The 12661-nt window shown below is 38.7% G+C and overlaps 1 protein-coding gene across 3 annotated transcripts in view; it reads right to left on the reverse strand.

Annotated features, from left to right (window-relative positions):
• DLD (dihydrolipoamide dehydrogenase) overlaps nucleotides 1–12403 on the reverse strand; it is a gene marked incomplete at both ends in the record, with an annotated part of 21501 nt that extends 9098 nt beyond the window's left edge. Inside the window, 8 exons of one of the 3 annotated variants that reach the window (XM_080700946.1) lie at nucleotides 1319–1420; nucleotides 1841–1984; nucleotides 2234–2334; nucleotides 3822–3891; nucleotides 4453–4521; nucleotides 4953–5032; nucleotides 10773–10851; nucleotides 12365–12403. In XM_080700946.1, the coding sequence (XP_080557072.1) occupies nucleotides 1319–1420; nucleotides 1841–1984; nucleotides 2234–2334; nucleotides 3822–3891; nucleotides 4453–4521; nucleotides 4953–5032; nucleotides 10773–10851; nucleotides 12365–12403 (684 nt within the window). The remainder of the gene's footprint in view (nucleotides 1–1318; nucleotides 1421–1840; nucleotides 1985–2233; nucleotides 2335–3821; nucleotides 3892–4452; nucleotides 4522–4952; nucleotides 5033–10772; nucleotides 10852–12364) is intronic. The other 2 variants (XM_080700947.1, XM_080700948.1) reach the window with 2 other exon arrangements.
• Nucleotides 12404–12661: the final 258 nt, after the last annotated feature.

Raw genomic sequence — 12661 nt, forward strand, 5'->3', positions numbered from 1 at the left:
ATGTAAAATCACACTGCGTGTGGTAGTGCACACCTGTAAACCCTAGTATTTAGGAGGCTGAGACAGGATTGCAGGTGTCAGGCCAGGCTCAGCAACTTAGCAAGACCCTGTGTGAAAATAAAAAGGGTTGGGGAGTGCAGCTCAGAGGTAGAATGCACCTGGGTTCAACCCTCATTACAGAATATAAGTAAGTAAATGAATGAATATTTTTAAATCGGCATCAGGAGGAGTGAGTTTTCACCTGCTTGTTTTCTTTTATTTGATATTTAGGAGAAAAGATATAGGCAGGCAGGGGAAGACAGTGCACTAGCAGAGATCTGAGAAAAGCAGAAAAAGAAACAGCCACTGACACTAGTTAGGGAAGTAATGAACTGTCAGCCAGGCTGATTTTCCCACTGAGATTTGTGAGCAAGAATTTACACAGGCACCAATCTACAAGATCCGTTTTCTCTAGATGCAGTCAGTACCCTTGGAACAGCATAAAAGTCAGATAGCTGCATTCAACCAGTTGAATTCAACTAGAGTTGTGCCAAGAAAATATGACAAAAAAGAAAAGCAAGCTACTCAAGGCCATATACAAGAGTGGCTAAAGTGGTAGACTGTGGGATCTAACTTGATTAGAAAAGCGGTCATGACAGGAAATAACAAAAATGTAGGGGATTTCTGGACTAGAAAACCTAGTAAAGAGTATAAAAGCGTATTAGGAGTAACTGAGTAAGAGAAAAAGAGGTTGTGGATGTGAGAACAAAATGTCTAAATTTATGATTTCAGAAGCAGCATTCTTAGGGATGATGAGATGCAACAGCTCAGGAAGAATATATGGAAAATGAAGGGGAAAGCCACTGGATACACGTGGAAAGTTGGGAGATGGACAGGAAGGATGAGCACCAGGCAGGAAGGTATGAAAATAGCATAGTGCTCAAATAATTATAAAGAAGGTGACAGTTCTAAAACTTAAGTTAGGAAGAAGGGAAGAGCCAGAGAACATATGCCATGAGAAGGAATGGGGTCTTTATATTTAATGAAGTTTATTCAAAATGAGTACTGCCTTTCAGCATCTCAAGGGCTGTCACATTACAAAAAGTAGACCAGTGCCAAAGAACAGAAAGGGTGGAAGAAAGAAAGGAGCAGACTGTGAAATAAAGAATTTCTAATGAGTAATGATTACTTAACCAGGTTGTCTTGGAAAGTAGATTCCTTATTAATAGAAGTGGTTAAGCAAAAATCAATGCTGACTGGCCTGTTATACAATCAAATTCTTTAAACGAGATCCTTCTAACTCCATGGAGGTAATACAAAACAGAAAGACACCACTTACCAATTCTACACCAATTACTCCTGCACCAATAACAACCATCTTTTCTGGAACTTTTTTTAAAGATAAAGCACCTGTAGATGACACTATTGTATCTTCATCAATCTACAATAAGAAAAGCAAAAGATAGAATTAAAATTATTTGAAAAGTTTAGTATATTATACACTGTGAGCTCCTTAAGATGACTAAAAATACTAAAGTCATATATTTGTTCTGAGGTATCTATGTCTTCTATATACTCTATTTCATCAAATTCCATTAAAATTGCTAACTTTAAATTTTATTACTCAGCATTTCAAATCAAAAAAGTCAATTCTTACTTCATACTGAATTTCAGTATATTTAAATATTCTGTATTTGCAAGATCACTGCAAAATAAAGACTAACTTTCCAAGTCTCAATGACTGTCAAAATATAGTATTTCAGGCAAAAGTTTCTCATAAATCCATAGGTAGCATAAAATAAAATTTATAAAACATTTCAAAGGAAGGTTGAAACAGTTGTAAGTTATAAAGCATAAATACCGTGATTCCAGGAAACGGAGTAACTTCTGAACCTGTGGCTATAAGAATGTTCTTTGTATCAATAACTTGAGTGCTGCCGTCAGCTTTCGTAGCCGTGACCTGATTCTTGCCAGTTATCTTTCCATATCCACTGACATGAACAACCTTTATGTTTATAAATTGAAAGTTTAAAATGATTTGTTCTGATAAACATGAGTAACAGAAAATATTCTCTGTAAATAATTTATAATGCAAAATCCTTCCTTATTTTATATTTCAGGAAAACCTCTTTCAGGTTAGTACCGTTTTAAATTATGTCCAGCAGCCATGGTTAAACAGCATCACTGTATGAGAATAATGCACTATTCAGTGCATATATAAAATAAAGCAGAAATCTGCAAACTGAACACCAACCTTATTTTGCTTGAATAAGTGGGCAATTCCACCTGTTAAAGCTTTTACTGCAGTACTCTTCTGTTCCATCATCTTCTCTAAATTCAAGCGAACTTCAGACACTGTAAGTGGTTAAATAAATCTTAAGTCCTTAGCTAAAGTCTTGAGGCAATATGTGATATCTTTTTATTAACCGAGGTCTGAAAAGTTTCAGCTTAATACTGATAGAGCCATATAAAAGTGCTAAAATTTTTTAAACCTAATAACTGGCATAATAGGCATAGAAGACAAAAGTCAACAATATAGCATAATAGCAGAATTTATCAAACACTGTGAAATGTACATCTTGTATAAGAATGTAGTTCAGAATAAAATATTATATCCCATTATGGCCATCCTCCAAACACCTTATGATGGTTTAGTCTGGAAGATATTTATATAAAAATGGCAAAGTAAAATATCATCTGAAGTTTTAAATAAAGGGAAATGCTTGATTTCATCACACACAAAAAAGCATATATATGAATATTTCAAACACAGAAAGTAATTCAAGAGTTTGGTTTAATCAACTAGATTGTGGGGGAGGAGGTAATTAAGATTGAACCCAGGGTGTTCTGCCTCTGAGCTACAACCTGCCCTATTTTATTTTTTAGTTTGAAGAGTCTTACTACATTGCTGAGGGCCTTGCTAAGTTGCTATGACTGGCCACAAACCTGAGACCCTCTGGTCTCAGACCCCAAGTTACAAACACGTACCACCACACCTGGCTTTATTTTTTATGTTGAGACAGTGTCTCGCTAAACTGCCCAGGCTGGCCTAAACTTGTGATCCTCCTTCCTCAGCCTCCTGAGTAGGTGGGATTGCTGGAATATGCCACCATGAAGGGTTTCATTTACCAAGGTCACAGAGCTAGAACGTAAAGGCTTGCCTAAAGTGCAAGCCTCTCGACAATCCTATCTCTTCTTTTCTAATATTTCTCTATTTTTCAACCAGAGTAACAGATATTTTGCTTTAGTCAAATCACCTCTATAACAACTGATTGCCTACACATACGTTTTTTCAGAAACTCAGGTCTTCCCTAGAAAGGACTCCCTCTGGAAGCATGTCAATCACAACAATTGCAAAGAAAGGTGAAAACAACCAAAATAATATGGCAGAAGACCAGACTTATCAGTCAAATGTTTCAAAATGTCTCCTCCTTTCTACTATGCCTCACCCTTCTCCCTCTGCTCTTTCCACTAATAAGAGGCCCTCCCTCCTTCTCTCCCTCCTCCCTTTATTTCTATCTTATCATAATCATAATTTCTATCTTATCATAATACTCAGGAATCCAGCCTCCGCAGTGATCTCTAGCTTGAAAGCTAGACTCTTTCAAGCTAGAATGAAAACTGACTCTTGACTACACACAAAAAATAGAAGACTTTAGGCAAGGAAATGAACACAAAATGGAGAAATTTGGATCTAAGTATTCTTATGTAATCTCTCTATCTTCTTTATTTTACCCTTCCCTCACTAAACATCTATTAGCATATATTAAACATAAACAAGCGTTTAGCAATAAGGGTCAGATATGCCTGGTAATACTGCCTCATATAAAAAGTACACTTACTTTCAATTCCCCTAGATGCAAAATCTTTTCCATGGGCCATATGGTAATAGTGAGAGTTATTTAATAAAGCCTAAAGGAAACAATAAGACAAAATTATTAATTACTCATAAACAAACTCTGTATATCAAAAAGCACTTATGAAATGACAGTCTTTACATGGAATAGTACATAGTTCACTTTCTCCTCTTATAGAATTAACCTAGAACAAACAATGGTGACATAAAAAGCATTCAACAAACAAGAATGAAAAACAAAAACATCTTTACTTTCTTTAAAAGCACAGGCAACAGAATATACTTCAGGGTAGCAGGTGAAAAAGGCAGCCATGTTTACATACATAGGAACCTAAAAGAATTTACCACTTATCTGCTTTGCTGAACAAAGGGGGTGGGGGTTTGAACATCAGAGTCTAAGTGGAAGAAAAGGCTATGTTTTCTAAGACAAAGAAGCTATTTTAGGTGTGTGTGGCACGCTGATGACAGAACCCTGAGTTCTAGAAAGTAAAAGCATGTTTTTAAAAATCATATTTGAATTACTTATGAACTATTAGTCTAACAATCTAGTTTCAACACATCTTTATCATTGTAGCTAGTAAAAACTAATCTCTCCACTGTGTAAAACATATGCTCACCTTAGAAGGAATACAACCAACATTCAAGCAGGTCCCACCAAGTGTTTCATTTTTCTCAATGCAGACTGTCTGCAAACAAAGAAAATACCGGTTAGCTGCATAAAACCTGCAAAGCTTCAGTGCACTAAAATTCCAAATGTATGTCTAACTATTCTGCAAAACAAGCTTCTTCAGCTGTTTTTCAGAGACTAAAACATAGGGTCCCTTCAATATTTATCATTTGAATAATAGGCTCAATCTGACCCCAAAGTAAATTTTCCTTCTACTACTCTATTTTCCAAAGTATGATTAGAAGCCAAATGAAAAGTTTTGGGAGAAGAAAAAAAGTAATGGACTTCACTTTCTATTCCCTGAGACTACAACAACTAACTAAACCTTTCTTCATCTGTCTCAGACTTAAAAATGGAGTTAAGAGTGATTTACCATGTTTTCACCAGCAAAATATTTTGTGAATATGATCTACTTGTCCCATATAAAAACAAATCTAATTTAAACCTTACCTTAAACCCCAACTGGGCAGCTTTAATGGCAGCAACATATCCTCCAGGACCAGAACCTATCACCGTTACATCAGCATCAACTATAATAAAAGCAAATTGATATAAAATAGTAAATTGTTTGGCATTTACAAAAAGAGTTCTTTGGAAAAACAAAAAATATGATATTTAAATCTCTGAGAAAGTGCCATCAACAAACAATATCATTTTGTGCCAAGGTACTTGATGTTCTTTGATGATACTAAAAATGTTACAAGTTTTAAAATCACTTATTATTTTAAATTTCATTTCTGTTTTCAATTACTTTCAACTCATAATGGCATACAGAAATACAACTACATTCAATAATACTGACCTATGTCAAGGGACCTTGCTAAACTCTGTGGTGATAACTGATAGTCATTTAGAACGTGGAGGACAACCTACATAAAGGGAAGAGCTTGAGCTTTGCAATCTGACAGAGCACACTTCAAATTTCAGCTTTGCAACTTATTTGTTGTCTGTGCTTGGGCAAATGACCTAAACTTTCTGTAATACGAGAAGGCAAGCACAGCATAAATAGGATATTTCAAAAAATGAAGAGGTTCAGAGAGGTCAACTGAATAACTCAAATCAACTAGCAAGTGAGTGGCAGAGACAAAACTAGGCCTTCTGGCTCTACCTCTAGTGATCGTCCCATTATTTAACACTATTCCATTCCTTAATTCCAGCCATCATAAACTAAAATCCCAGAGAACAATAATCAAGCTGTATAATTACTAGCTATGTGACCATACATGAATAATTTAACTTGCTTCGTCTTTATTTTCTCATCTGCAAAATAAACAAAAAATTTACTTCATTGAATCTAACACTATGAATAGTGGAGGGGCTAGAAAGAATTGCTTTTAAATTGTCACTGGACTGGATCACCAGTCTGCTTCAGTAGCAATTCCCCACAGTCACTCTCCATACTTGTTCTCACCCAAAACTGCTCATCCTCCAAAATGTTGAACTGTAATATTTTGCTTTTTTTTGTGTGTGTGGGTCTGGGAATGGAACCCAGGGGCTTGTGACCTCCGAGCTACAGCCCCTGCCCTATTTTTGATTCTTTTATTTTGAAACCTGGTCTCACTGAGTTACAGAGGGCCTCACTAAGTAGCTGAGGTTGTCCACGAACCACGATCCTCTGGTCTCAGCCTCCCGAATGCTGGGATTACAGTGTGCGCCACCACGCCCAGCTTAATATTTTGCTTTCTAATCAGAATCTTAAAACCTCCTAGTCCATAAAGGAAAAAAAAAATACATAGTAAAGAATTTTAAATAAAACAACCTGGGTTCAAAAATGAGCTATATCAGCCTTAAATCCTTGGGCAAATTATGTAATCCCTCTGAGCTTTGATAATAGTAAGGATGATACCTACAGAGAAAATAGTAAGATGATAATAGAGATAATAGTAAGAATGATACCTGTAGCCCAAGGGTTGTAAGGACCAGAAAGAATGTATATCAAGACCATAAGAAAGTGCCAGGTGCCTACTAGACACTCAATAATACCACTTTCCCTCTCAGATCCACCTCCCAAATGGAGTCTTGCAGCTTCGAGTCTGATTCCTATCCTCCATAATACCCTATACTGCTACTGCTGTGCTACTCTTGCTAAGGCCTACTCACATTTTATTCTCCTGCTCTTCATTCATTTCCCTTACTAGAAAAAGGCCAAATTACTAAGTATAATATTCATATATTTTCAGTAATTATTTCTCAAATTTATCTTCCACAACATTCTACTTAGGCACCAACATCACACAGTTTAAGCTTCAGTAATAAAGTGTTAACATACATACATAGAATTATACTGGTCTAGCCAGGCGCAGTAGTGCACGCTTATAATCCCCATGCTTGGGAGGCGGAGACAGGAGGATCGCGCAGGTTCAAAGTCAGCCTTGCTGGCTTAAGAGACCTTGTTTCCAAATAAAAATATAAAATAGGTCTGGGAGTGTAGCCCAGAGGTAGAAGGGCTTCCAGGAACCCTAGTACCACCAAAAAAAAAAAAAAAAAAAAAAAAAAAAGAATTATACTGGTCTACTTATATATCTTCTATTCCATTTACCCAGAATTAAATACCAACACCATGCATTTCATATTACAGAAACTACTCTAACTTCTTGGGGTATATATGAATGGCATTACCCTGTTTCTTAAAATCAGAATGAAAAAGAATTACAATAAAGTCCAATCTGTAAGCAGAGTGATCTTTAAAAAACATTCTGAGAGCCGGGCGTGGTGGTGCACACTTGTAATCCCCGCGCTTGGGAGGCGGAGACAGGAGGATCACACAGGTTCGAAGCCAGCCATGCTGGCTTGAGACCCTGTTTCCAAATAAAAATATAAAATAGGTCTGGGAGTGGAGCCTAGAGGTAGAAGGGCTTGCAGGAACCCCAATACCACCAAAAAAAACCCACACACCTTCTGAGCATATCATGCCTCTGCTTAAAGCACTTCAATGACTTCCAACTGTTCTTAATATAAAGAGTTATACCCTTTCATAATCATGAGAAGTCAGCTCTCAATCTCCAACATTTTTCAGCCTTCTGGCCCCCTTTTAGCTCTTCAAATGCATTATGCTTCTTTCTACATCAAAATATTCATTCCTACATGCTGTTCTTTCTACCTAGAATACCTCTACCCACTCCCATCCCAACCCTTTCAGACATTAACAAAAATCCTTCAAAAAATTCTGTGACTACTCCCAATCCATATATAGATTTCCTAGCTTCCTATGTTTAGCCTTAACACAATTATAAATGTTTATGGACCCCTTCACACAATTATAAATATCTGTTAAATGTCTGTCTTCCTGACTGGACTGTGAACTCAGTAAAAGCTGGATTCTGTCTGTTTGATTCACTGTTGTATCCTAGCAGCTAACCCAATAACTAGCACATAGAAGATATTAAATATTTGTCTAAATAATAAATGTATAAATAAAAAAATGAATGAGTATAATGAATGCAAGTAAGTGTAACAAATCTGTTTCAATCATGAAAAAGAAGGTCCTATCAATAGCAACAAAGAAAACTACAAATCTTGAGACTAAGCTCATAAGAATATTCAAACATCTTCCAGATGTTGTAACAGGGTCTCCTTCATAACAAGCTTTGATTTTCTCATGATGGTCAGCCAACAAACACTCATCTAAGGAAGCAGGATGATGATTAAGAAGGTAGTCTAAGGCCAGGTGTGGTGGCGTACACTTGTAATCCCCGCGCTTGGGAGGCTGAGACAGGAGGATCACACAGGTTCGAAGCCAGCCTCAGCTACTTAGTGAGGCTCTCAGCAACTTAGTGAGACCCTGTTTCCAAATAAAATATAAAAAATAGGTCTGGGAGTATAGCCCGGAGGTAGAAAAGCCTCTGGGTTCCACCCCCCCCCCCAAAAAAAACGAAGTTAGCCTAGAGTGTCAAAAGGATTCTCTCAGTTGTCATCTCCTAAATGGAAGATCCCTCCATGACTCAGCCCTTCCATTTATAAAATGGAGAAGATAGCAAAGCAATACCTATGCGGTCAGATGGCCACAGGATTAAGACCGTGCCTGAGACAGTGTTAAGTCCTCACACATCAGTTAATACTACTGTTGTTGTAGCTGTACTTACTTTGCACAATGACCATATTGGATGCTCTGTGATAGACCACAAACTAAAACAGAAGTAGAGCAGGTTCACAGCCAGCCACAGCTACTTAGCAAGGTCCTATGCAACTTAGTGAGTCCTTGTTTCAAAATAAAAAATAGGACTGGGGATGTAGCTGAGAGGTAGAATGTCCCTGGTTCAATCCCTATAGAGGGGGGAAGGGGGACCAGTAGTTGTCCCAGAGTTCATTTAGCAAATAAGTTATGTAGGGAGGATTTAATGTTGCATATTAGATGCTAAACAGGCCATTTTTTCCCCCCTGATGAAACTTGCACATTCTTGAGAAAAAAAAGTCACTAAATAAGTAATTCAGTCTCATTACATTAAAATGTTAGTTACTATTCAGGGACTGCCTGTTGAATGGCTCCAAAGGTATAGAATTAGCCATGAAAAGCATGCTTTGGAAACAAAAATTAAATTGCTTGACCTGTTCGAAGAAAAATACCACTCACATGCTATTAATTAGGCATTGGTGACCAGAATCCTACTCCTGTCCTTTCTTCTAGGAATAAAACATTTGAAATGATTATAGTTTGACAATAGTTAAGGATTCAAGATAAAATTATTTCACAGAATGTAGAGAAATAGTCACAGCCCCCCTCCCAGCTAATGATCTCTACAATAAAATTAAAGATGTGCAACTTCACTTATAATTCATGAGTGAATCCAAATGTCAAAACAGTTAATTTCAAGTAATCAACATACTTTAATAAGGAAGTTAAAATAACTCAAGTTTAGAGAGGTGTTCTACCACTGAGCTATACTTCCAGTCCTTTTTATTCTATATTTTGAAGCAGTTTCTCACTAAGCTACTGCATACTAGCCTCAAAAATACCTCAATTTTTATTTCCTGTATTAAATGCTTAAAAATACAAACCCCTTATAGACATTTCAAAAATATATAAAAGTATTTAAAAAATCCCATAATCCATGACTTCTTTTTAGGTACACATCCTGCTAGTCTTTAATAGGTGCTTTGGAAGCTGGATATGATTACTTGTAATCCCAGTATGTAGGAGGCTGAGATAGGAGGATCTTAGATTCACAGCCAACCTCAGTAAATAAGTGAGGCCCTCCAAAACTTGGTGAGACCCTGTTTCAAAATAAAGAATAAAGCTGGGCATGGTGGCTCATGTTTGTAATCCTAATACTTGGGAGGCTGAGACAGGAGGATCACAGGTTCGCAGCCAGCCTCAGCTACTTCGTGAGGCCCTCCGCAATTTAGACCCTGTTTCAAAATAAAGAATAAAAAATAGGGCTGGGGGGTGTAGAGGTAGAACACCCCTGGGTTCAATCTCCAGTACCATAAAAAAATGAAGGAAGGAAGGAAGGAAGGAAGGAGAGAGAGAAAGGAGGGAGGAAAGGAGGGAAGGAAGGAACGATGGATAAAAAATAGGTAGGGCTGGGGGTATAGCTTGGAGATAGAATGCCCAGGGGTTCAATCCCCAGTACCAAAAAAAAAAAAAAGTGCTTTTGATAAACTATCAAGATTTTCATTTAGGCCAACAAAAGTCATCTCATCATTCTGAACTGTTAAAACACACAAGCAACATAATCTTATCTAGTGAACAAAATTAATTTCTGAAAGTGTAAACATATGAAATTGCTCATTTAATCAAAACCTTGCAGTGGTTCCCCATCACACCTAGAGTAAAATCCACATGACTCAGCCTGATTTACAAAGCATTCCATGATCTGATCCCCTGTCTACCTCTCTGATTTAAATCTGGGTCTCTGCACCAGCATTCTTGTTATCCACGGAACCTCACAAGCTAATTCTCACTTTACACCTTTCTTGCTGCTGAATTACACTTCTCATTACTGCTTAGACATCAACTCCTCAGAGAGGCTCTCCTTGACACCCTATCTTAGTCTGTTTTTCTCTCAGTTACTTGCTTTAATTTTCAATTCCTCCAAATCTACTGCTTATGTATTGTTTGTCTACCAGTCTATAAGCTTCATAAGAGCACAGGCCTTTGCCTTATCCACCTCCAGGAACACACTAGGTGCTTAATAAACATTTAAGTGAATAAATAAACAAATGAATTCTAACACAGATTTCTCATTAGCCATTCTAATATTTACTTGTTTTTACATCTAAACAGAAAGGAACTATCAGCTAATTTGATTGAGAACTGTTCTAAGTACTTACTTGATTGATCTGCATAATTTCTCAGAGGCACTACAGAAACTCCCTGAAGGCCATGTGATATTCGATTGAAATGGCCTCTCTAAAAAAAAAAAAAAAAAAGAGAGAAAATGTTCCTATTATGTAAAATATAATGTAAATTCAAATCATAGAGCTGAAGACTAATGAAAATATAGCAATTTTAGGCAAATATATAGAGCATAGATTATTAATGTATCTTCTACTGCTACACAGAGAGAACATATCAATTTCTCCTCACTGGCTTTAATAATAATTTAAACTTTTCATGACCTCAGCTTGCCGGACTTATTTTTTACTATGAATATTCAACAAACAATTTCATATTTAACCTAATAACAATGTATTCAATGACACTTGTATTTGAATTTCCAGACAGCAGAGCTACATTTTAGTGCCTAGTATCATTTTAATGGCATAATTAAGTAATTCAAGTACTTGAATAATCTATATGGCTATTCTCCTAAGTATAATTGTTGTTTCCCAACTCTAATCTACCATGTATGTTCAGTCCATATTTACCTAGACAACCTATGAAGATGTTCCTGAGCCATCAACTAAGAGTAGAAAATTAGAAGGTAACTAGAAAAATGCACTAATTATATATTCATATTTTGGAGCTACTATAGTTCCACAGATTGCATCACGATCTCACAATCCCTAAATACCTATGGCTACCATTTCCTAAGAACAGTGAGACAAAGAAATGAAGCAAATAGCTCCTCTGCCTAGCAAATGGGAGGCAGTGACAAAATCTACTCTGATGTAGTAATAGTCTTTATTCCAAGGAAAGTCTTACACCTAAGGTTAGGACAGCAGACCAAAGAGCAGACTGTCAGTCTTGAGTTTGGTCCCAGCTCAGTCGCTCTCTAAAAAGCATGACTTTTTGCATGTCACATTAACTCTTGGAGCCACAGGCACCTAAGGTTTCCAACAAAGGAGTTTGGTCGCGATCTTATCTTTAAGGTCGCTGGTACCTAGCCATGATCCCGCACACATACATTTTGGCTGATTTTGGTAGGGAAATGGCAGAGGTGTCTGGACAAATAACCCATGCAACTTATAACGCAAGCCTCTGGGAAGGACCTGAGGTATGGCGGTGGACACTAGTGAGAAGCTGCAAACAATGACAGGACTTTAGAGGGATTCCTAGAGCTATCTGTTGGGGCTGACCAGGTCTCTGGGCCATATAAGCAGTGACCCAGAGGTTCCCGACCCATTGCAGAAAATCAGACCACTCCGGAGCTAGGATTAGGGTTACGTACGAAAGGCCGGGCCATATGTGACAAGGATGGTTTACACTTCCCCGCCAAGGTGAAGGCCTGTGTGTGACCCCTGCCCCTCAGCCCAGGGCTCCAGGTGTGGTGCTGCGCGTGGCTGTCGGCCGTCACACGGCCAAAGGCGGCACTGCGCAGCCCGGGCCCCGGCCGCCGCCGGAGCCCGCAGCGGCCCGCGAGCCGAGGCCGGCGCGCCGGGGAGGACAGGGGCCGGGGGCGCTCGCCAGGCGGACGGCCGCTCCCTCCCCACCCCGCGGGCCGCGTCCACGCCCGCGACGACCCCGCCCAGCCGGCCCTCACCTTGGCCAAGGAGCAGTACACGCGACTCCAGCTCTGCATGTTCCCGGCACTTTCCCTTCCGTCAAAGCTTTCACCTCGGTGCAGAGCCTCCGCCGCTCTTCCAAGGTCTCCCCGCCCTGCGCATGCACAAGAGCGGCTGACGTCAACGCCAGGAAGCAGCGCGATTGGTCCGCGCGGTCGCAGCGCTCTCGGCAGGCCCGGTGTCGTGAATTGTCGTAAAGAGTATGGTGGGTTGTCGTAAAGAGTGTGGTGCTTTGTGGCCGCGGGATGTGGATGAGGGGACGTCACTAGGGGATG

Source organism: Muscardinus avellanarius (assembly GCF_963383645.1).
Source record: "Muscardinus avellanarius genome assembly, chromosome: 9".
Classification (NCBI taxonomy): domain Eukaryota; kingdom Metazoa; phylum Chordata; class Mammalia; order Rodentia; family Gliridae; genus Muscardinus; species Muscardinus avellanarius.